The 26310-nt window shown below is 34.2% G+C and overlaps 2 protein-coding genes across 2 annotated transcripts in view; one reads left to right on the top strand and one right to left on the bottom strand.

Moving 5' to 3' along the window:
* The first annotated feature begins 1640 nt into the window (after positions 1 to 1640).
* Positions 1641 to 14630, top strand: LOC129262596 (dimethylglycine dehydrogenase, mitochondrial-like). The gene is made up of 8 exons (XM_064099598.1): positions 1641 to 1848; positions 2435 to 2709; positions 3214 to 3434; positions 3901 to 4031; positions 5717 to 5934; positions 6908 to 7065; positions 8292 to 8486; positions 9506 to 14630. Exons 1-8 carry the CDS (start codon positions 1706 to 1708, stop codon positions 9713 to 9715), a joined length of 1551 nt encoding a protein of 516 aa, XP_063955668.1. The 5' UTR covers positions 1641 to 1705; the 3' UTR covers positions 9716 to 14630.
* Positions 14631 to 16528: 1898 nt separating this feature from the next.
* LOC129261950 (semaphorin-1A-like) overlaps positions 16529 to 26310 on the bottom strand; it is a 44113-nt gene continuing 34331 nt past the window's right edge. The window contains exons 14-18 of the mRNA XM_064099597.1: positions 25661 to 25848; positions 25084 to 25115; positions 24177 to 24494; positions 23657 to 23733; positions 16529 to 22935 (exon numbers count right to left, since the gene is read on the bottom strand). Coding sequence (XP_063955667.1) covers positions 22885 to 22935; positions 23657 to 23733; positions 24177 to 24494; positions 25084 to 25115; positions 25661 to 25848 — 666 coding nt within the window. The 3' untranslated portion in view covers positions 16529 to 22884. The remainder of the gene's footprint in view (positions 22936 to 23656; positions 23734 to 24176; positions 24495 to 25083; positions 25116 to 25660; positions 25849 to 26310) is intronic.

Raw genomic sequence — 26310 nt, 5'->3', positions numbered from 1 at the left:
GCCCATAAGGAAAATCTGTCTTGTCCCCACAGTAATTGTCTCCCATATGAAAGTAATATGTGTTATTATTTTTTTCTTATAGCGCTTTGAAACGTTCATATAAAGCGCTTTAAATTATAAATTTTGTATATTATTATTATTATTATTATTATTCTTCTTATTATTATTATTATTGTTATTATTGTTTCATAATTTCATAATTTTATTATGATTATTATAGCCAGTGAATGTGATCTAGGCATAACAATGGCACTAGATTAACACAGACAAGATACATTGATGCACATGTAATTTGGATGTATGCTGAATGGTGAATTGTGTTTCTTGAGTTTGGGCCTGTTGGAAAAAGAGAATTACAAACTGGATATTAAACTGGTTGGTTATTTTCAGAACGTAATTGTTTACCAAGGTGATAAAAGAGGGTCAGAGAATAATGCTGACGTTGCATTTTATATAATGAATCCTGTGCTTAGAGGGGCACCTCCCTCCTAATTAGGAGGTAGGATCCTATCCTGGCTGATAAACCAATATTTAGAATCAACAGATTAATAATGTTCTATAAAGCAGTAGAGCCGATAATGTTTGCAGGGCCATGGTATTTTGATGAGGCAAAGAAGTTGGCATGATAACTTATAGGGGTTATATAAGGGTTACAGAAATATCAGTAGCTTTACATGACCAAGAATTCTCTCTTATTATACTCTTTATTTTTTACTCCTTTTCTTTCGCTCACTCTTCCCTTTTCTCCCTTTTTTTTCTTTTATCATCCTATAGTTTTTTTCCATGCTTGAAAAAGTATTGTTATAAGGACACCCCTTCCCTTGTTATACTGGCCCTGCATGTACAGTATACTATATATAGCAATACCTTTCAATGTTCTCGATTATCATCCTGGCTGCAATATTCTTACCAGATTTTCTCTTATTTGGACAAGTCTATCTTGACAAATTTGGGGTTCACCTATGAGTGACAATATTGATATATCCACATGATGTGATATTTAATATTAAGAATTTGTGAACATTGTTTGATGTGATTAGTTGAAGGTGACTTTGCTCTCATGAAAATGGCTAAAGTACTTGAGAATTATTACAAATAGATTGATGGAACAATGGGAATAATTATGTCACAAAGGGGGGGGGGGGGGGGTCAAGGGCTCCCTTTAATACTTGGCAATGATTCAATGAACTTTTCAATATCAGATGGAGATACATGTACAAAGTAGTGATTCTTACAATTTCTCTATTCATCCATGTTGTCCCATTATAAACTTCCAATATTCAACAGCAAATAAAGTTGTTGGGGAAAAAAGTATTTTCACCATTATCATGATCAATATTCTCATATCCTAAATATTAATCAATCATCATCATCTTCATCATGACTATATAGTCAAAATGAATTGGCATGATCATCACTATTAATAGCTAAACTTAGTTTAGAGTTGTTGACAAAGTATTTTTTTTTCTATTCGGAATATTTTCAGGATTTTCAAGGGCTAGGCATTTTTTTTTTTTTCAGGAGTAATTTGTGAATGATCCTATTTTCATTTTCCAGGATTTGATTTAGGCTTGTTTGAGCGTTATTTCATATTATTCTTTTAAGCTTTAATTGAGATTTGTTTGATTTATTTCATTTTAATCTTTCAGGATTTGGTAAAGAGTTGTTTGAGAGTGATCTTGATAGAATTCAGGACCATCTAGAAATGGCGATGGAACGTTTCCCGATCCTCGCTAGTGGTAACATCCAGAGTGTTGTTAGTGGTCCTATAACCTATTCCCCTGATCTACTACCAATCGTTGGTCCAGTACGAGGTCTTCATAATTATTGGTCAGCTTGTTCTTTCAGGTAAGATGTTTAATTTTTAGGTAATCATTATGATCCCTAACTGGCTAACATAGCAATTGGGGGGTGGGGGGGGGGCAAATAGTTCCCAAAGGGTCCAAAATAGACCTTATAAGGTTGAATAAAGCTCCTGTACATATATATTTTTACTAGGTTCAATTCAAGGCATCAATTGGCATGAAAAGAAGTAGAACAATAATTACCATTCAGAAAATAGCTGATATAATCTGGGTCCATCTTACAAAGAGTTGTGATTACTCCGATTAACCTTATCTATGGAAAGCCAGTAGCATCAACACTTAAAATGCATGTTTGCTAGAAATATAATCTAGATATGCTGTTAATTCATACATTCCTTGATTTCTTGAAAATTCAGAGTGCTTCTCCTTGCTTACAGAGGACATTGTGCCAATTTTTTGTACAAAAATGATGACATCGATGAATTCCATACAGTTGACGTGGGTCGGATTAATGGTAAATCTTTTTAAGATGGGCCCCTGATGTCATACGAATCTTCATTGTACCAGATTGTTTCTCATTACTATATGAATTTCATGAACTGCAATTTATTTTACCCTTAATCCTGTAGCTACGGCATCATTCATTCTGCTGGTATAGGAGAGTATCTCAAGGACTGGATCATGGATGGGGAACCCCCTTATGACTTGATTGAGATGGATGCTGATCGCTATGGTGATTGGTGTACCTTTGACTACCAGAAAGCTAAGATCAGGGAGTCTTATGGTTTCAACAATGCCATAGGATGGCCTAAAGAGGAGCGTTTTGCTGGAAGACCGACCAATAGAGTGTCTGGGGCGTATCAGTTGATGAAGGATAGAGGGGCCGATTATGGCTTTCATGCGGGTAAGACCCAATCTTCAATAGCGTTTTCAACAGCTCTGCCTACTCATGTCTTTTGATTTACATGATACATTGTCAGTGCTAAGTACATGAAGAGCTGTGACATGGTAAAAAATGTGTTGATTTAGAATAAAAAAACTCTTTCTCACTTTCCACACATTTATAGTGGAAAATTGTTTGACTACCCTTATTGATATGCTGTCGAACCCAATTAAAGATCAGTCAAGAACATGGTATGTTCGTTGTGCAGATTGCAATTCTTATTTATGTAAGAATTAATAGATGTATTAAGTTCATTTGATTGAAAATGTTGTAATGCTATACATGTGAATTTTATATTGTAAACAAGAATGAATAAAATTGCAGACAATTATCGTTGTATGGCCACAGTAAGTGAATGGATTGTTATTTGGTTTGGCATCACATATAATCATTATAACCCTAGGATCTCTCATCCCAACCCACAACACTGTCCTATTGTTTTTATTTTGATTATTTTTTTTGTAGGTTGGGAACAACCTCATTGGTTTTGCTTAGAAGGTGATGAACCTGGCTACAAACCTAGTTTCCGTAGGACCAACTGGCATGGACCTGTAGGAAGGGAATATGAGATGGTGATGAATAGAGCTGGTATCATTGACTTGACACCGTTTGCTAAGTTTACTGTCAAAGGTCCTGATGCTACCCAACTCATGGATGTCGTCTTGGCTAACAAACTTCCTACTGCTGTAAGTTGGAAGGGCTGTATTAAGGTCCTTGGTGATTACAAGTAAGGGAATGTTTGGGGGCAATTCAAAGTGTTTTTAGACATAATTGTTGCCGCCCGGTGCGTTGGCTCAGTTGGTAGGGTGTCCATCTCACAACCGGCAGGTCGGGAGTTCAAAACCTGGTCGTGTCAGACTAAAAGACGTAAAAAGATAGGAGTTGCTGCTACCGTTTGGCATTCAACATTTTGTGGGATAGAGTCTTGTCAAGTGATCAGGCGCTGCACAGTGGCTGACGTGCCCATGATCAATTGGGCAATGAATTTTTTGAATGTTTCTATTTTTAACAATGAAATATGGATTGATTGATTGATGTTTCCAAAATACAGCTTTTTCTAAGCTTTCCTAAAAAATGTTGACATATGAGGTTCTAGAAGTTCCCTGATGGTATGGTATTTTGAAGTAATTGTTCCTTCATCTATCTTCTCAGGTTGGAGGTTGTGTAGTAGGTCATATGCTGACACCCAAGGGTAAAGTATATGCAGAGATTACCATTACTAAGACAGGAGATAATGAATACTTCTGTATCACAGGAGCAGGTTCAGAAATACATGATCTCAGGTAGGTGTACTTTGCTTTGATTTGCTTTGATGAAATACTTAGCCGAAGTTTTACTTAATCCAAGTATTGAATTGAATGATGGTGTGATGCTTTATAAGATGGAATTGACAAGTTCATTTTAATTGTTCATGTTGTAGATGGAATGGACAAGTTCATTTTATTTGTAAAAACATAAAACATGGACAAGTTCATTCTAATTGTTCATGTTAACCAATATCAGTAATTATGCATTTAGTTGGCTATGGAGACTGATTTATATTAGAGTACAGTCTGACCTCGTGTTATATCCGGTGCCTTTGCAGGCCAGCCAACTACTCCTTTTTTTCTAGGAGTTACCCTGTTATCAACCCAAAAGAGGAGCACACACCGTTCTTCCATTTATTTATGATAAAAACATAAATCAGCCCATATATGTATTTGTATGGTGGGTATGGGTGTAAGAGTAATATAGTTTTTCAACACTTGTAATTTCTCAATGTTTAAGGACGTTCCACTGTTATATTTGTGCGCATTATGATCTGCGCATAGTTTACACTCTGCGCGCTGACGTCACAATGGATGAACAGGTGATTAATAAGCTGCGGGTATGAGCTGATTTTTCTCATCTTCTGCACTTTAACTGCAGATCCGATGCGTTATTTCATGAAGCTAAAAAATTGAATTATTCCATGGACCATTCAAAAAAATATTCTCTACAATTTCAAAATACTTTACTCTGCAGTGCTGCCAAGAATCACGAATATTACCCCGAGTTTGAATAAATGGTAGAGTGGTTTTGATTTTTTCTTCACATAGATACTAAGCATTCGGCCCATTTTTGGTGTTTTAAAAAGCACATTTGCTCTAATAAAAATGCTGATAGTTTAAAAACAAGCACATGAACCCCTATTTTTTAATGTTTGTACCTCTTAGGTATACCTTCCTCTACAACTCTGCAAATTTTGGTGAAAATGACATGGATTTTGAATAAAGTGCAGCATTTATTGTACGTTTGTAGTTTGTTACTGAAATTTTACATTTTTTAGATTGGGATTTTGTTATCTTTTACGCCATTTTTAAGAACTGACAGTGCTGTTAAACTTAAAATTGCAAACAAAAAGCACTATTAATAGATTCTCCATTCTAACGATACAATTATTAACTCTCTTGCGAAATTTGATGACCTTTTCATGTATTTTGACTGTGTAATGGAGGTTTAAACTCATTGTAGTAATCTTGGGCGGTCTAAAAGTGCCAAATTCTTTTGAATGCGCAATTCTTAAGAACATCAATTTGGGTGAACTTTGAAGCTCTATAGCAAAAAATCAAGCACATGGACCTATGTTAATTTTTGCATATTTCGAATATTAAGGTTCTAAAGTATCTATGTGCAAAGTTTGGTGAAAATGACATGGATTTCACTTTAACTGTGGAACGTCCTTAAATATAAGAATGCTAAACATGTCTTAATTAGAAAGAAGTGAGGGGGACGCACCTGACATTGAGCAGAAAAATTTGCACAGCGCAATAAGGACTCCTATTTTTCATTTTCCAATGTTGGCAGGCCTGCCTACGGACTGGCAACTGTTTGCATTTATAAAGTGAAACGGTCAGACACCATAACAAATTGAAGTTATTATAGAGTGTTTGAGATTATTGAAGGTTGGATAAAGGAAATCAAACTTAAATACTGATTGTGTTTGCAGGTGGATGGAGCAGAAGGCTTTTGAGATGAAACTCAATGTTGAATTCTCCAATGTCACAGAGGAGCAGGGTGTCTTGGGTCTAGCTGGACCTAAATCAAGAGACATCATGGCTGCCCTGACGGACTCGGATGTCAGTGAAGAAGGTTTTAAATTCATGAAGGCCAAGGATATAGTGCTAGGTGGTGTAAAGTGCTATGCTATTAGAATTACATATTCAGGTAAGTTACAGTAATTGAATGGGAATGATTATTGCAATGAAGTGAAAATAATGTTTAAAAAGAGTTGTATTGTTCTTCAAATGGGAGCGGGGGAGGGGGCAAGGTATTGTAATGTAAAATCTGTCAATAAGTATTCAATATTGATGAGGTTTTATTGTAATTTGATGATAATTGCCATCGAGTCAATCTCAACTCCTGGTGACCTCACGGACAACCTTTCTCCATATTGTTCTATCCTGTGACAGCGTACTCAGTTCTCTCAAAGATTTACCAGTTTCTTTAGTAATTCCTTCAAGCCATTTATTTCTCTGTCTTCCTCTTCTCCTTCTGTCTTGTACCTTCCCAAGCATGAGGTACCGCTCCATACCTTTTGATCTGATGATGTGTCAAAAATATCTTAAACTCTGTTTTACAACCGTAGCCTCAAGGGAGTAGCTCAGGGTTTTTTTTGTTCAAGGATTGACTTGTTCTCTTGTCAGTCCATGAAATCCTCAACATCCATCAAGATGTTGTAATTTACTCTATGTTAAATGGATTTTTATTGTATTTTGTGTTCCATCTTATGTCTTCAGATTCATTAAGCCAATTAACTCCAAGTAATTGATGATGATAATATGGAGAAGGAGGAAGGGAGGAGGACAAAGACGATGATGAAAACCTGATGATGATTTTGATGACAATGATGATGATTGTGATGATGGTGATGATGTTAATGATGGTCATGTTGATGATGACGATGATGATGATGATGACGATGATGGTGATGATGACGATGATGATGATGATGACGATGATGGTGATGATGACGATGATGGTGATGATGTTGATGATGATGCCCATGCACTGGCAATATATTTTTCATAGGTTCCACTTTTCATGTGCAATTATATTAGATCTGTTTTTATAGAAAGCTTCATGAAAAAGCAAGATATATTTCTCCCTAAAATGATTCTCTCCTCTGACTTGATAACAGGTGAGCTTGGTTGGGAGTTATATCATGCTCGATCAGAAACAGCTGAACTCTACCAAGCCTTACTACAAGCTGGTGAGCCGTTTGGAGTAGGTGACTTTGGTCTGTATACTATGAATGTACTCAGGATTGAAAAGGGATTCCGTGGATGGGGATCAGAGGTAAGATCTCAATCTCTCTTCTCCTCTGTCCTCCTCTCTCTGGAGGAAACAGAGCAAGAAATAGAAGTCATACATATAAAGCTGATACACCAACAATATATTTTGCATATTTATGTGCTCAGAGCAGTATTACATTATGTCTGGATAACCCAAGCTACATGTATGAATGGTTCACAGCAACGATTCAAACATCTTTTCTATAACTGTTTGAATTTCCTCATTGAAAGTACATCATGATTTAATGATTATAACAATAACGACAATGAAGCAGTGTATAAAATTCTTTATCCAGCTTGCAGAGTGCTGAATTGCACCAATTTTGAAAAGATACAGAGAAGAAAAAATGGATGACTGATGTGTTTGGGTCAAATGAGACAATACAATGTTTTTCTTGCTAAAACCATACTAAGATTTAAGAAGTCATATAATAATGCTTATTCATATCAACCCAACAACTTTGTTTTTTAGTGCATCAGTGATTGTTGATAGTGTCGTAAAACAACTTAACAATTGATCAATCATTCATAGTATGACATGTTAAAGGTTTTCTTGGAAGTAAAAATTGTGAGGTCTTTTTTGGCTCACACCAGCTATTAATAAAGAAAAGAGCATTATTTACTTTAATAGAAAATTGGAAATGTTAAAACCAGTGGGATATGAACCTTTCATCTCTTGCTTACTGGACAGCTACTCATATTTCATGGATTTAAAAAAAAATCATTTTGATACTAGATTAGTCAATTATCACCAGAATCCTGTTGCATATACATTTCAATACACTCATATAAGGGAGGTTCGCTGACACTTTTAATTTACATATCATTACCATAATTATATTAATATTTTGATATACATGTACCCTTCTTAATTTGATCAGCTATGTTTCTCGCTCTTCAGTTTCTCACTTGGTTTGAATCAAGATTACATCTGTGTATTACTACTCTCTTTCTCCTCTCTTCTGTCCTCATCTTCCCCCACCCTCTTCCCCTACTCTATTGTATCTCCTTTTCCCATTTTCTCTATATTCTGGTCATCCTTTCCTTAATCTGCCAAGTTACCCAAACTGTTTGTATTTTTATTTGTAAATAATATATTTATGTTTGATTGCTATATCATGTTATCATTTTATTGTTATATTTTGTAAAACCAATGCAATTCAGCCTAAATTGCTGCTATATGTGGATATTCTAATAAAACCTTCAAACCTTTCAAAACTTCAAACCTAGATGTTAACTGACAACAATCCTATAGAGGCTGGTTTATCTCCATTCATCAAACTCAAGAAACCTGCATCATTCATTGGTAAGGATGCGGTCCAGAAGATCAAAGATGATGGCTTATCAAGGAAGGTGACGCTCCTAAAGGTCGATGCGGATGATGTTGACCCAGAAGGCAATGAGACCATCTGGCTAGATGGCAAGGTATGTATATAGAACCTTCTTACAATAAATATTCCTGGCAGCTGTTTGATGGAGCTGTTTGTAAATTTGCACAACTTTACACATGACTCATGTCCCTTTCCTCTACTTAGTGAGATACCCCAAATCTATCTTCACTCTTTGAATAAAATGAGAGTGCATTCCAATAAATAACCATAGTCAAACCTTGAAATGTGTCAAGTTTTGTTTTTAGATAATAATAGTAATAGCTGGATTTTTAAAGCGCTTTTTGCCTGAGGATACCAAGTGCTGCTTTTATTACCCTGGCTTTTAATAGCCATGCTGCCTATAGGAGCTCTGACTGGTATTCAAGGAATTTTCTTCCTTCTGGGTACCCGTTCATTTCTTCTGGGTTGAGTGCAGCACAATGTGGGGAAATTTCTTGCTGAAGTAAAACATGCCATAGCCGGGATTTGTACCCACATCCCTCAGATTTAAAGATGAGAGTTATAACCACTAGACCACGATGCCCCCACACTAGATGCTTGTTAAGAAGAAGAATTCTAATCACAAAAGATTGGATTTCAATTGTAGCTGATGAGAATCTAAATGATTGAGAATCTGATTTAACATCAAGAAATTGTCACCAGTTATGTGTATTAAGTCATGCAGAAATTACAATTTTTTTTATCATCACACTGGGAAATCATGTACTTGTCCATATTTCATGTGTTGGCTAAATATCATGGGCATTGAAAAATAGACATCTTAGATTCAATTTTTTTTTAGAGTTGAACAGAAATATTGTAGGTAAAAGTTCTTTTTATTAAAGTTTAGAAGGATTACACAGGTTTTCCATGTTTGGAATGAAAATATGGAATTCAGAATTCTAAATTTTGTACCTTTTATTGTTGATTGTAACCTCTAAATCTGAAAATGCACTTTGGATCAGATTGATTTGGGTAAAAAAAAAACCAAAACATGATGAAGGTAGTTATAAGCTGACGGTAATTCCGAAGTAATCGAGAAACACCTGTTTGTTCCCATTTCTATTCCTCCAGGTTGTTGGTAATACTACATCAGGATGTTTTAGCTATCATTTGAACCAACCCATCGCATATGCATACCTTCCCATGAGCCTTCAGGATGTAGGGTCAAAAGTCGAGGTTGAGCTGCTTGGTACCAAATGGCCTGCTACAGTAATACAGGAGCCTCTAGTATTAACTGAGCCTGTAAGGAGGAAACAGGAGCAGAAACAGCGTTCTAGTTGATTCCACTAAGCTCACAACAATCTGAGCTAATGAAAATCAAAATGGACTATTTTCATCACATATATTTTTTTGTATCAGAAACTGAGCTGCCTTGTTACTTATTACCAGAAAAATTACGTAGACATACTTTATGTAATGTCTAGCAATCAAGAGTTGAACTGCAGAAGTTCTTTTCTTGTAACACGCAATTCTGTATCACAACAAAAAAGCAAATAAAATAACAATCAAAACTGTTTCTATCTGTGCAAGTGAGGTTATCTAATGTTAAAATGAACTGCCTTGTTATTGCCAGGAAAAATTATGCATTTTTTAATTTAAAATCAAGAGTAAAATTGAAGTATTATTACACTTTACAAAGTGTTTTCCTGTGACAATCATTTTCCATATTGTGCATTCTCTGCTTTTTGCAGCGGTCAATATCATAACATATTTCCTCTCTTCCAGGTTTTCCCCTGCCTTTACATATATACTGAACTTAGCAGTGGATCCAGTTTGTGAAGTAATGTAGTGTAGATAATGCACGGTTTGCTCGCTTTATACAGTGCATGATACATGTATTTCAAGCTGAATAAGCCCAAGCGCAAGATTTGTATGCGATATGTGTATGTGCGCAACATTAATTATATAATGTGCTCCTGGGCGGTTACAATTTACGTCACAATTGAATAGCCAGAATTACTTCATCAAGTTCATAAATAATCTGAAGTCAGAAGTAGTGACAAGCTAACAGGCATATAGATTGTTCCAAATAATAGCCTGAATTATACAGCTGTAGCTAATAATAACAATAATAAAAATATTGACTGGCTCCTCTTTTGGGAACATCAAACATATTGACCTCATCTAAAGACTCGGGCCAATACGATTCTGTTGCGGGCAATATATTTTACAACATTGAACTCTTCAAATCGTCTCTCAAAACTCACCAATTTCAGCAGATGTGTAGTAATTAGCTTAATTGGATGAGCCTGCGCCTATGAATGTTTTTAACAGAAATATGGTGCAATATGAATGCTGTAGATCATCATCATCATATAACTGATGTTCCCCTCAAGGCCAGTCAATATTATATAATTCTTCCAGACCTTTTCCAATAATAAGTTGTATTGTTGAACAACAGCTAAGAAAATTCCACCGATTATTGGACAAAAAACGTGAGAGAGAGAGAAAGACAGAGAGAGTTAGGGATTGTTTATTTGCTTGCCTCTCTTAAATACCAAAGATTACGAAAGATAAGTTTTAAAATATATTCAGGTGTTCAATTTCCCTTTTTTGTGATAAATTCAAATGTAAGTACTTTGTTATTAAAGTAGTTCTTGAAAGATCAAATAACTTTCGAAGAAAGGTAAAGTGAGACTGCACATGCACAATAAAATTGACACTTTTTATAATGTAAGTCAGGTTTTATTCCGTAAGCTTTACATTTTTCTGATCTTTCGATATGAAATAATGATATAGCTATTTAGTTTTAGGTTGATTTTACACATAGTCCCTTTTACATAATTGGAAAGCATTTTCTTTATTGCTTGCATGTTAGAGTGTCGTCTTGTAAGGTTATGCTCAGGCTCAGTGATACATGTATGTGGTTTCATGTTGATGTAATTCATACCAAAGATGACAACTTCAGTATTTACTTATTGTGAATCTCTTTCCTTTTCCTTTTCTTCTTTATTTTTTTTTTACATGTGAGAACTACATCATTATTTTTTATTAAAACATGTATTTTCTACTGCCAAACTGATTGATCTTCAAGAAGTCATTTGCCAAAGTCGAAGCAATATTGCAGATCAGGGCCCTGAAACATAAAAAATACAGTTGATCAAGCGTAACTTAATGCATGTAAGTTGGGCAGACCGTGTGCAAATATTGTAAATATAATCGAGCGTATGTATGTTACACCCCCCCCCCCAGGATATGCATGTGTTATTTGCATCTTCTAAATTGAACAGATTTTAGAGATTCCAAGTGATTTGACTTTGGCAGATTAGTATGTATAATTATTGTCATTACGTGATATGTCTTGATGCCAAGACACAATTGAGACATTTCTTGTTGGAACACGCCATTAGTGAACTTTCCGATTACTGTTAATTTTAATTCCTTATTTAATTTTTTTCCATTTTACCAGTGTTTTTTGTATATTATTTTATTCTGTTTGAATATAGATAAGAATATTGTGCCAATATTAATATATAATTCATTTTGTGTCAATTCCAATTTTAAGAATATTAAACATGAAATTCAATATAAAACAAAGCATTAAATCTGTAAATACCTGTTGGTATGAACAGTGGATTGAAATTGGGTGCAGCTGTTAAAAAAACCAAAGAGGTCTTGCTGCAAAAATTTTAAAACTTCAATGAGAGTCATGTGCACTGAAAGACAGCTTTAGATGGTGCTTAAATCTATTATAAAATGAAATTCAGGTTATACATAAAGATAGACAGTGAATTCCAGATTGTTGGTAAAGAACATGAAGCCTAGAAGAGTATGTTTATGTGCTACTTCTTTACCCTAGAATCATGATTAGAAACATGTTTAGAAAGACGTTTCTGCAGGATCACGGCTGCGTTTCATCCAAAGAAAAAGTAAACGTGTTTCAAATCACAAACATGAAACACAGAAAACGGGGCATTTGGAAAGACGTTTCTGCAGAATTCTGTTTAGAAAAATGTCAAATAAACATAACAGCGATTTAAATCATGCTTCTGTGATGTCATAATGTTGGCCTACTTCTGTATTCATGCCATACTGCGTGCTGTAAGTGGTACTCTTTGCTTTCGTTTCACACAGTAACTGTGCACATGTATTGACAATTAATGTTGTGTATCCTTTGTTATATGACACCTAGATAGATCCTTGTCATTTGATTGGTTGTTTGATATCAATCATTCAGACCATTTTACAATGACGTCATCTTCCGTGCAATTTTGGATCCATTCATTGTGCAATTTTGGATCCATATGATTCTGTCCATTGCACGTGCGCATTTAGACTGCAGGCACCCCAAGTAAAAACACTTGTTTGCAGCGTGCGTGTTGTATGGAACAATGAGACCGAGCTCACGCTGCATGAGCATACTTTGCATCAAAATTCATAATTTTCAAATAAAAAATGAACTTTTTTAGGTGTCATATAAATCAAATAATGAATGTTCTTTTCATTCGTGCACTGGACGTAATTCTTCATTCGATGAAAGATGAAATGACTCGGCTGTGCCTCGTTGAATGGATCATTTCATCTTTCACCTCATGAAGTATCCTGTCCATTGCACTCCTTAACTTTCATTATTTGTATACTATTAAACCCACATTGAAGTTGACCTATAATTCATGGGTCAAACTGTACACTACGATGCTCACTGGCTAGGCTTGAAGTGAGGGGGGAAACACTGTTGGAGAGAGGGCCGACTAATCCCTGATTTTGCTGTTAACATGATTTATTTTTGTGTTTGAATCATGATTCATGTTTGTGGTTCTAGCCTGTGAGATCGCATAAAAGCAGCCTAAGAATGTATTAAAAAGCAATTTCTGTTACACATTCCATCTGTGGTATTGATTCCAATATCTATTATTGTAAGTATGAATTGCACTTTTCTTTATCAACATATCAGATATGTACTTAGGGAGTTCAGTGTTCACATTTTTAATATACGAGTATTGCACACTTATAGTCAATTAACTAATACACATTTAAGATGTTGAATTGTTTAAATAGTGGACTAGAATGGGTTTGATAATTCAGAGTGTAATTATTCTGTCAACCCTCTGTTGCAAAATGTATAATCATTTAAGTTTGGTCGGATGAATATTTGACCAGGGGGGTGTTTCACAAAGATTTAAGTATGACTTAAGTCGCACTTAAATGCCAACGCGTACATGATATGCAACGCGCGATCTTATTGATAGATACGCATTAGTGCGCGTCTTCATGACACGATCTGACCAATGCGGTCAAGCCTTTCATACCGTATGCAACTCAGTATTTAAGTGCGACTCTAAGTCATACTTAAATCTTTGTGAAACACCCCCCAGATGATATTACAGTAACTGAGATATGGTAAAATAAGAGTATTGTATAACATTAGCAAAATGGATTGAGGCAAGACATGGCAAAATTTGATGACACCAACATTTTTAAAAACTGTTTTGTAACATCTCATTGGAAAAATAACCTAACATATTTTCAACTCAATCTTGCTCTTCCATCTTTCTATTTTTTTCTTGTATTGGCTGAAATCATGAAAGTATGCACGATTTTTCAAGTGAATTTTAACAATAATGATTAAAAGTGACCTTGATATATCTACACCACTTCTAATAAATTGATTGCCTTTCACAAGTAATTAATGAAAGTAGCAGCATTAAAATCCACTCTAAATTTTAATCTTATCCGATGTGATTTAAAGTGAATGGAAATCACTTTTGACTTGCAATGATTCAATCATGCATAAAGTATTAACGTGATGATCAGTACTTTGTTTTAATGTAAAATAGAGAGAGAGATGGGGGGGGGGTTACTGGGTATTTTTTGTGACATTGGATGAAGTCCAATGAAGGACTGTAAACCACACATGATGTAATGTATTGTAAGATGTGATTCATCAGGTTTTAATTGCTTTGGGAAGCTTTAGATTTCTCCTCCATGATCAGCCCTGCTGTACATGAACAATAAGGGTAATGCATCATGGGCTAGGTTGTGAAATATACAACTCATTGTTGCTAAAAAGAGAGAAAAATGCTGTCAAATATTGTTTTATAATTGTGTGATTTTGACATGTATTACTATGAAATCCTTTAATTATGTTTTGTCGAGGACATTCATGCAACTTAAATCACTCATCAGCTGTTGTACATGTATGTTATCAAATAACAATGTTTTATTTTCTATGAATAAAAGGAATGAATAAAAACCACTCAGTTCAGTCCAATTTGTATTCATCAATTTGTTTTGCGTAACTATACTATATTGAACTGACTAGTAGAAATTTGAAGTACTTCTTATTGCTGCTGGTGAAAAACTATGTAAATAAAAAAATACTTCGGAAATGCTATCCTTGTATAGAGTGCTTGATGTCCTTCACAGCAAGAGCTTTGAATAATAAATACAAGTTCACAAGGTTGATTGGAGATTCATCAAATTTAATTGCAACTCGGGAGTTTCACGCAACCTACGAGAGGTGCGAAAAAATATATATTTAGGAGTGTAAAACGGAACATGGTGTCACTTCATTTATGAATAAATGTAAAGTTCTTAGAAACAATGTATTAAGGGCTGTATAAATGCAATTATTATCTTGATTTTAAATACTTTACAGTAATTTTCTAAAAAGGTTTCAATGTCTACCACCTCCATGAATTTACAAGCCTGGAATTTACAGCAGTCCTTCACATAACTGTGTCAAAAATAAAGTTTAATGCCTTCTCTCTCCTTTGCTTATTTATTTATTGGGGGGTAGAAGCCATGTGTTTCATTTTCTCTTCAATTTTCTTCTTTCCAATCATGAATATTCAAACACTTTACAAATCTGACCCCTATTTTTCTCTCTTCTTACTTCACTACATGCCATTTTTTTTAGCTATACAGTGCGTATCGAAAAAAAGTTTACACTTAGAAAAATCCTGTAAAACAATATATTTACAATATCCTGAAGATTTTTCCACATTTTAACATTGGTAGAGATCCATGTAAGCAAATGACGATATAACTGTCAAAAAATATTTCTGCTGAGTGAGCACCACTTACTTTTGAAAAGTTAGTGAAAAATGATTTGCGCAGAACTTTGAAATATTATGCAAATAAAAGTAGACCTTAATCATGAAGAACACATAGAATTTAGCTAGTAAATTGATTTGAAGATATCTTTTACCTTTTTTAACTTGTTTCCTTGCCCAAAACACTTCGAAGAGTGCATTGCACCCCACCCCACTCCCCGAAGCCTTCGTGATTATATTTGCTTTACACTGAGCTGTGATTTACATGAAATGGCTTAGGCTTGATTTTCATTTTGTTAATCATTTTCAAGCTTGGGAAAAGTGTGGAGAAACAAATATTAAATGAAAAATGAAATGTAAACCCACTTTAAATAATAAAAACTTAGTGAAAAATGCTGGAGATGTCTGATATAAACTTTTGTTCAGATTCAGTTATGTCCTCAGATCTGGCTGGCACAAAAAGGGTAAAGGTTGTGCTTACTAAGTGTTGAAATTTCAATTTGGGTGGCAAAATTGTTACAAAATGCTTGAATGTATCCGTTTTATTTCAATTGACTAAAAGTGCAAGGGAAATGTATGAGAAATGTTTCGCAGGGTAAGTTTGATTTTGCCCTTTCTCCTTGACACAGCGTGAAAACAAGCATTTCTGCGCAAACAGATTTCTGTGAGCTTTACAAAAATGGACAGTGCTCACTCAAGTGTAACATTCTGTCAAATCTGTTACTTTCATTGGATAGATGAGACCCAAACCCAAGATTATATGTGAAAAAAAATTACCCACATGTATATTTTTTAATTCCCAGGGCTTTTTCAAAGTGTAAACTTTTTTTTGATACACACTGTAGAACAGAAATAAACCATTTCAGGAAGGCCTCACATATATGGAGTTGATTGTAGATCTATGTACTTTATGGAATTGTCATTCTCGTCATATTTACACTAACCCCTGACTATCAAAAACATGCAAATTAAATTTCAGGAATTAAGAAATTGTCATCTTTGATCAGTGACCCTTCCAATGGTCACTCATTGAGGACATACTGGTTTCTTAACTACATGATTATCTGACCCAAAGAACTACAAATAGAAACAAAAGATATTTATAATATCATATGCCTTTCTTTATTATTTATTCAAAACTGTTAGCATTGCACTGGCCTTACAATGTATGCATAAAAGAGTTAGCATTGATATCTGAAGAATAGTTGAAGAACATAGTCACTCACACTGCATTGGAAGTATATGCGTTCCTTGGTCTCTTATGAAAATAATGAATGTTTATGAGTGAAATGGACAGAATACTTTATGAGGTGAAAGATGACATGATCCATTCAAAGAGGCATAGCCAATTTGAATAGATCATTCATTTCATCTTTCACGGAATTAAGTATTCGGTCCATTTCACGAATGAAGAGAAAAACATTCATTATTTGGTTTATATGACACCCCAAAATAGATTCTTTTTCATATAAAATTTTGATGCAAAATACGCTCATGCGATGCGAGCTTGGTCTGTTGATTGTCGCGTACATAAAACATGCGCGCTGCAAACACGAGTGGTGCCTGCAGCATGGCCTGCAGTCTCTGTGCACGTGTGCAATGGACAAAATCGTATGGATCCATAATTGCATGATGAATGGATCCAAAATTGCACGTTTGATGATGTCATTGTAAATGGGCTGAATGATCGATATCAAACAACCAATCAAATGACGATCTATCTAGGTGTCATATAATATGAAAATAATTGTTGATAGTCATTTTCATTCATAAAGGACAATTTAATAAAACCCTCCTTAGGACTCTTGATAAAATTATGCACTACCGTTTTTAAACCTATTGTCCTGTGATATCAAAGATACAATTAATATCAATCTTTAATAGTCAAACCTTGTACCAAAGAGTTATAATCGATTGTAAGATATTCTTTTTACATTGGCATAACATAGCACAAGTTAGTAGTAACTAGCCGACATCTCGAACAACAAATACTGTGAACAGCAAATGATTATCAATACTAATGTGTCAATACCGCCAAGCTCGTCTCTCGCTTTTAGCATGCTTTCTATATTCAATTCTTACATAAATGTTATGAAGATGGCTGCCTCTGCTTTGAAATGAGGCTTGCTTTGATTAAAATCACATCGATATGGATAACTGACAGGGTTTGCATGAAATACTGCTTGGATTCTTTGGCTTGGTAATATGCTATGTCCTACACACGGAGTGGGTATCAAAATGAATCTCAAGTTAGACGGCCAATATTAAAAGATAATTCATTACTCTAATTTCAATTTGCCAGATTAAGAAAGAGCAACTCTTCAGCATTTTATTGATGCCTTTTACCACTGACACACAGATGAATACATCTAACAGACAACAGCTACAGAATCCATTTGTCAAAGTTTTGGTAAAATCAGTAAAGTGAATGAAAGCTAATCATTAGTAAAAAAAACCCAAACTATTCAGCTTTACATTCATGAACAAAGACTAAAAAGGGCTTTTAAAAATTCCCATGACCCTTGACAAAGAAAGGCTACAGTGAAAATTTCATCTCAACATAGCTTAAGCTTGCGAGAACTTGAAAAAAATGAAATTTAAGCCTGATGACTTCAACATCAATTACTTGAGTTGTGAATGGTGTTAGAGATACAAGTAATGTATCTAGGAAAAGGTGAGGAGTTACTCTCTCATATTCTGATTGATCTAAATCATTTATTCAATAATCTCTGACGATTATCCATTTAAATTTAGATTAACATTTTTTACAATTAGTACAGTGTATAACAGGAATTCTATGTGCAATAAAAACAAATTGAAGATTTCTTTTATAAGATTGGAAATCAATGTGAAATAACATAAATGAACAGGCAAGCATTTTGGGCCTGATATTGATTAAAAAGAATTACTCCATCAATTTGATATACCTACAGTTATATTGTATTAAATAAAGGTTTCATGAGAAGTTAACATGGTAGTTCATTTCCTTTACGTGTATCTTTTGAGAATATTCAAGCTGTCATGACTCATGCTACCCTATTGAGATGTAAGTGTCAACATAATGATAAATAATTATCAAAATACCATGAAATATAACTATATTTTCTAATGTATGTACAGATTACATACGAAACATGATCATAACCTTGAAAAACCTTTGGCCAATTTTGTATTCCTAAGACAAAGAAAATGATTTTCAAGTCAATACAAAAAGCTTAAATATTTGTCCCTCAATACACATAATATCAGTCTTCAGTCTGCACATATTTGTTTTCTTTGTGTATAGGTATGCTGCACTAAAAAAAATACATCATATCAACAGAATTTTAAATTATTTTCATATTCTTCGCTAAATAATATTTGCCAAAGTTGTCCATTCATCCTGCAAAGAGATATATGTCTGGCAATATTTCATTTAATGTAAATTACCAATACATTTTACTCTTAAAGGAACGTTTTCTTTTATTTTTTGCTTCCTTTCATTAGATAGACAGCATTCATCATCACATTCTATGTATTTGGTAATGGTATGGCTTATCAAATTGCATAAATATTTACAGAGACAGTCCAAAGCTTTTAAAAGACAGTCATAGATATTTTATTTGTTTGGAAAGGGATAACATTGATACGTTACTATACTTCTGTAATCTGCCCTTTTATGATATTCACATGCACACAATTTCAATTCATTTTTTTTTGTTGTAGAAAATTGATAAATTCAATTTGATACAAACATGTTCTAAGAAACATGAAAATTATCCACATTTTCACACAACTCCTATCAAAATAAGAGTTTATTTCTACAAGAAAGCTGCTTATAAGAATCCTTACTACAAATAGAAACAATTTATTGACACATTTTGAGCATACATGTATATGGCACACATTATTTCCCTTTCACAAATTCTTAAACCTTTTGAATTTTCCCATGAGTTTCTACAGAAAATTACATCAATATACGTGGATATGTAGAAAAACGCATCTTACTGGCTACTAATGCTACTCTTTTGTGACAACACATTAAAACTAACATTATTACTATCATGATTATCAGTTAATGTTAGGAAGATCCACATACAATGTAAGCAAACAATAAGGAGAAGAACTTTGACCAATGCCACTTCAGTAATGAAAGGCACAATAAACATTAAACTTCATTATCATACGTATACAGGTATTATTATATAACAATATATTAGCATGCATTTACTTAAATACTATGGCATGATTATTACTACTAGCACCAAGTTTGCAGTAAGTTTCTAAGATTAATAATCAATTTCTAATTCACAATCTACATTGTACAGTAATCAATAATTTTTAACCAAGACATAGGAGATGAAAATGCAGACAAAATATGAGTTGTCGCTCTCTTGAAATGCAGATACTACATTAATTTGGCATTTCCACATTTCCGTAACATTTCCTAAACAAGCATAATAGTAATACAAGTGCAAAAACAACCAAAAACATTTATAATCTTTGAACATTTCTTTATGGCCATGAAGTAGAATAGGCATGAGATTTAATTTATCCAAATTTCAGTGATGAATGTGTAATTGCCATCTTTTTCACTTGTATTATCAACGCCTGCAAGTGATAAAATCTATTTGTGATCTATTTCTTTGAATTCACAATCATATCTTAATTAGACATCGGTAGCAGAATATACCACTGGCATTGCATAGAAAGGACCCATTCACACAGAAGTAGATTACAACAGACAAAGAGCATAAATACATTATATTGGACACATGAAGATATATAGTACACATACACTACAACATGCAGACGAACAATACAGAGTACAATTCTTACAAGTCATGATAAATCATGTCATATTCCTATGTTTTTATGTACACTAAATTTATATTCATGTACAAGGTATATTTACATAGCACAACTACTCATCTTGACACCATGTCTTTCATCTATTATTTTACTTCTACAAATATACTGACATACAAATTAAGCTGGTCCAAGCAATCAAGTGAAGTTTGTGCATAGATTAGGGGAAGTCCCTTGAGACCAAATGGACTTCCCCTAACCTACAGATGGTCCATTATCTCAGGTATTTGTACTTGAAACAGACAGGGATGCATAGTCAGAAAACATCATATCTTGGGTGTCACCAATTGATGAATACTGTACACCTAGCCAATGTAGGACAGGACAACAGTTTCCAGTCACATGGTATTATCTGACCAATTAGATTGCCTGCATTGCTCAAGCTATCCAAGACTCTATAATATTGACTTGATTGCTCGTATTCTGAAGTCGGGTTTAATTTAAACTCTGGTCGAAGGTTGTGGTTTAACGATGGATAGCCCATAGTGAAATAAATCTCTAAAAGTAAAGGATTAAACAAATCAGCTCATTTGATTCTCAAATCATTTTGAACTATCTGGGTAGGATAAATTAGATAATTGTCTTCACTATTAAATAATTAGGACAGAGCACAGTGAACATGAGAAGCATTCCATGTAAACAACATTTTGACATGTTTGGCTTCCCATAATTTTAGCACAGATTTAGACCATGGTCTAAGTTAAACCCGAGTTCAGAAAACAAGCCTTCAAAATTGTGATACTGACCCTTTCCAAATAACCATCTCGAGATTAATGTGCAATTGTGTATGGCACTCTGAGAAGAACTCACAGATCAATAGAAAGTTAAAGAAAATCATAAATACTTACTAATGTGTGTTAAAAGGACATGGTTACATGTATATATCTCACGATCCATAAAAATAATTCAGCATGATTAAAATATTAAGTTTGGTCCATGAAAATTTTGACCATATTCACTGATTTTTTTCCAAGTCTATCAAGCCTCCCTGGTCCATAATGTTTTTCTTGTCAATGACAACAAAAATCTGATGCGCACCGAGCACAATTAAAAAAAACATACAGAATGTTAAAGGTAAAACATACATAATCATGGTCAGAAACATAATACAGATAAATAATGGAACTTTTAACAGAGCAGATATAAAAACATTCATGATACCATCAGTCTAATATTAAAGCCCATAACATATTAACAAATTCTAAGAAACCCTGTGAAACATAGTTTGGCATTCTATCACAAGTATGGGTAAAACATTGCAGTTTTGAACATTATGATCATTATGTGTCAGTGATATAGAGTCTGATAGCGATCATCTCCCCCACCTAACATTGTTTTAGAAAAATGAGAGAATATGAATTGATTGAGTACTACTTAATCTGGATTACCATCTAAGTACAAAATTAATTTTTCAGCCATAAAACTGAAATCTATTTCATTTTAAGGGTTATAAAATTGATCTGATTAATTATTGGATTGGGACAGTGAAATGACCCCTCTTCTTAGAAGCAATTTCAATCATTCTGGACCTCAAGATTAACTCATCCATATGCAATGCATTAGATTCTAGTGGAAAGACTACACCAGGCTTTTTTAAACAATGCTAGATTATGACAGAAAACACACACATCCCTCGCAAAAAAGTACTGTCAGTACTACAGTATTTTGCAGTAATTTGTCCAAATTACCCAAAATAAGTATTCACAGGCGCAGTTCTTTATTTTTTCTTACAAGAGATGTAAAGAAAACAAATTCTTGTAAGTTTGAGCTGATAGATAATACACATAAATGTATTTGTTGGTCAATATTTGAACTCATCATCCTCGGCAAGAGTGCAACAAGTTGTTGAGTTACTATGGCAAAGAGTTATCTCAAGTTGTCACAGTGAGTGATAATCTACACAATTTTGAAGGAAATAAATAACATATAGGTAATACTGTCAAAAACATGACAAGAAACATGGCAAGAAAAATAAATGTCATGATAAAAAAAATGCATTCCTAGTTATCATAGTAAAGGAACAAAGCAATAGCAATGCCAGAAGAATTAAACTATGATTGCGTAAATGTAGAAATAAATCTACTATGGTGTGAATGGGGGTGGCCACTGTTAACACATCCCTCCATTTTGCCTGATGCAATACATCCCCCATCCTCAACCAAACCATCTTAGTCTCCTTATCTTGCTTCTTCCATGGAGGCTGTCTCCTCCTCCTCAAGGTGTCCACCTCCAATTCAACAGCCCTATCTAAAACGTGCTCGTCTCCTTTCCTCATCATCAAATACACATAACTTTTGAGCATTTCAATCTCTTTATCAAAACAAATTATATAAAACAAATTGAAATATAGATAACTCTTTATAGTTGGACTGGACAGAAACATAAACAAATGTTTAAACAATAGTTTTACCCCCTAAGATAAATGCAGTATAAAAGTTTCTCTATTCTATATAAACGTAAACTACAAATAAATAAATGCACAGAACAGCTGAAGATTTTTTTTCATTCAGAGATAGAAGGTATGATGTTGCAGTTATCGTTTCTAGTTCATTTACAAGTCATTTGAAGTCCAATCCTGGGGCTCTTATCTCATACTGCTATGGCAATTCATGGGAAGCTGGCACAGTTAGCACAGTCAAATATGTAAGCATCACAACTCTGCAAAATAAGTTACACCAGACAAGAAATTATAATTGTATTCAAAAGTTATATAGCAATTAAAGTCGCCTTGTACAACAAACACTTTCAAATTTTCTGTGAGATATCAAAAGATCACTGGAATCTCTTGAAGCATAATTGCACCTCTCTAACTCCCTGGGGAGGATTTTACACCACATATAGACTTTATTATGACGTATTGCTTTAATAAACAATTTTTTTCTCTTGTCAGGATAGCAAAAAAAATTTCAATGTGGATTCATTTACATCTTGCTGAGATTTGTGGCATCGCTTTGCCATGGGATGTCTGAACATGCCTCGTTAACCTCATTAGTTAACAGAGTTTAAAAAGAGTAATAAACAAAATGAAATTTAACCATACAACAACAAGTAGAATGTGGTAGGGAAGAGAAGATTAGAATACAGAGAGAGAGAGAGAGGAGATGAGAGAAAGAAGAGAGAAAGAAGAGAGAGTGATCAAGAAAGAGAGGAGAAGGATGGAAGGGGGAGACAGATGGGAAGACATAAAGACTAATAAGCTTCACTTATAGCATATAGTGCTAATATCAAGCATAGATCCTTTGATTAAACTCAATTTGCACTTGATTTGCATGCAATCAAAACTTATTGCAACATCAAATTATAATTGATTTGTGGTTAGGTTACTTGTAATGCCCCATAAAAGAGCGGGGGGGGGGGGGTATATAGAAGATAAGCCTACCATGCTCATGGTATTTTCTTCTTTCAGTTGTTGATGAAGGTTATATCTTCTCTCTAGAGATGCTTGGGTGATGCAATCTACAGAGGAATAGGGAATGATAAGGTAAGCTTTTTTAAAGATACCCGTTTAATAGTGAGAGAGGTGGTGCTTGGGCTAGTTAACTACTTTGACACTTGGAATGAAAATGACTACAGATCAATGTTAGAAAAATAAAAAACATGGTATGTAACATTTGTGTGAGCAAAATTGGTTAAAAATGGCTAAAATAGTTACAAACATTGAGTCTTGTATGCAAGTCTTGAACAAAGCCACTGGATGTCAAGAACAATATGATTTCCTTTCCTGTGAATACGATTTGTGTTATTGAAGTATAGAGCAATTGCCTGTCTTCTACATTTTTCCTTCAAGATTTCTTTGGAATTCCAACAAAACTACCTTTTAGTGACATGATAGCTTAGAGATACTGAAAGCAAATATGTGGCTTAATGTCTAAATATAATAAATGACCAAGGCAACTTACTCTTAATGTTAATAGTGGTTGCCTTTGTGACACTATAAGCCTGTCCATCAATAGTGGTCTGAGCTGTGCATTCCAGGGTGGTTGTATTCCCAGTGATAGCCGACTGAACGGTCAGAGCACTCAGCTTGTGGAGTGGGTAGTCATAAAGCTGATCTAAACTAATAAGATGACCCATGTCATTGATGGATTGACCTCCGCCCATAGTCCAGTCTAGAGTAATTGGTTGACAAAATGGTGCGGTCTGGGCGTGGCAGACTAGCTGGATTATCTCATTCTCACATACTGTCATGGACTGACTTGGCTCCATGGTTACATAAACTGTAAAACAAATCAACACCTACACATTAAAGCCATTCAATCTTTATGACAAACGTAATTTACTAAAGAGCCATTTATTATCATATTAAATACATATATCTTTTTAACTCTCCATTGAATGATTTAAATAAGGATTTAATCCATACATGCAACCCCCATACCTTCATCATCTTCACACATGTATGTACTTCTAAATTCCCCTTTACAGATAACAAATTAATTTTGATTTGGCAAAGGTTACCTGTGTATAGCAGTGTACATTTTCAGAAATACACATGTTCACTGAAAAATACACATTTAAATCAAAGTTAATGTAATGAGGACATCTCATTGCATTCCTATAAAATAATCAACCTTGTAAATCACACCTACATTTTCTCCCTTGTTACTTCACTTCCCAACTGCTGATGCCATCATAATTTTAGAATATTACAAATATTTACATTTACTAGATAACAGAGAAAAACAATTTCAGGAAGGTGCCATATAGCATTCAGACATAAATATATTATAAAATGCCCTATAACAAATATCTTTAAAATAAATAATTCCTATTTGTACAAAGTGCAAGATATAAAAAAAGACTCACCATCAATCGGGTTCTCACTGCATGTCGTTTCACTGTAAATAATAAAACAAAATAAGCCAAGAAACATTAGCAATCCCATTTATACCTCTTCTGCTTGTAATACATAGTAGTACAGAGTAATCATGTAATACATTGGGTAAGATACCTTTAAGAACTTCACACCTATATATTTGTCATTAATCCTACATGTATATCATTGTGAAGTAAACACTTAATAATAATTCAAACCTCAACCAATATCTACACATTTTTTGTTGCAGGAGCAAATGTACCACTGAAGATTGTCAAACAAACCCTGAAATAAAAAGGTTGGCAATTATGACGCCTATCTAAAAAAAAAAATTGGTGGGTGGCTAATGTGAAATAACATTTTAGAGCAATTTTTTATTAAAACATGCAGGTAAAAATTGCAGTGGAAAATTGGATCCGCATATTCTGACGTAACAAACTTCATCTCAATAGAAAAAAGGGCCATAGATCGCCGTGGCAAACATTTCTCACAAACAAAATATTTGTAGAACGGGGGACTTGTAGAGGTGTAAGAAAACATGGAGAACAGATGACTCCTGATACATACCCATAGCTTTTACAGCAGCCCCCTTCCCATCGGCAGTATCCATACATCAATTCAGAACATCTCCTTTCACAGTTAGTAGCACAGTTATGTAATGGTACCCTGTATACGGCATTATCAGATACAACTATAATGTGACGGTTTGTGATATCACCGGCTAGCTGTAGACCCACCACAGGTTGCTTGTTATCCTGTCAGAATGAATCAAACAGAAGTAAACAATCAGATGTGTCTGAATCCATTCTCCATGATAATAACTTTGAGAAATAATAATATGCATTTTCCAATTAATTCAAAAGATTGCTTAATATATTATTGACTCCTTGTTTGTAGAATGATTAAATGACTGATGGAATAATATTCCCATTGGATGATTTGCTGATTGAGTTTGTGATGGAATACTAACATGAAAGGATGATGGAAGATTCTTGACAGTTTTATGAAACACTCCCAGATCTCCATGGCAGCCTCAAAAACAAAAAGTATCAACATACTACTACTTTGGGAATCGTAAAAAGCAACAAATTGAATTAGAGCCTGTAGGAGAATGGAAATAATTATTGCTAAGAGTGGCAAAAAAAAAAAAATCTATGGCGTCAGGGAGCAATGAGCGGAAGGGACAGCTTCCAAAGATTAAGACAACCTACGCGCAA

The sequence above is a fragment of the Lytechinus pictus genome, chromosome 5 (genome assembly GCF_037042905.1).
Source record: "Lytechinus pictus isolate F3 Inbred chromosome 5, Lp3.0, whole genome shotgun sequence".
Lineage (NCBI taxonomy): Eukaryota > Metazoa > Echinodermata > Echinoidea > Temnopleuroida > Toxopneustidae > Lytechinus > Lytechinus pictus.
Note: the sequence above shows the minus strand (reverse complement) of the source record. Positions and strands in the feature narration are given on the sequence as shown.

Coding starts and splice junctions, on each gene's coding strand:
- LOC129262596 (XM_064099598.1), top strand. CDS start 1,706: ATGGCGATGGAACGTTTCCCGATCCTCGCTAGTGGTAACATCCAGAGT. Junction 1,849..2,434: donor TGGTCAGCTTGTTCTTTCAG/GTAAGATGTTTA, acceptor TTAATCCTGTAG/CTACGGCATCATTCATTCTG. Junction 5,935..6,907: donor TATTAGAATTACATATTCAG/GTAAGTTACAGT, acceptor ACTTGATAACAG/GTGAGCTTGGTTGGGAGTTA.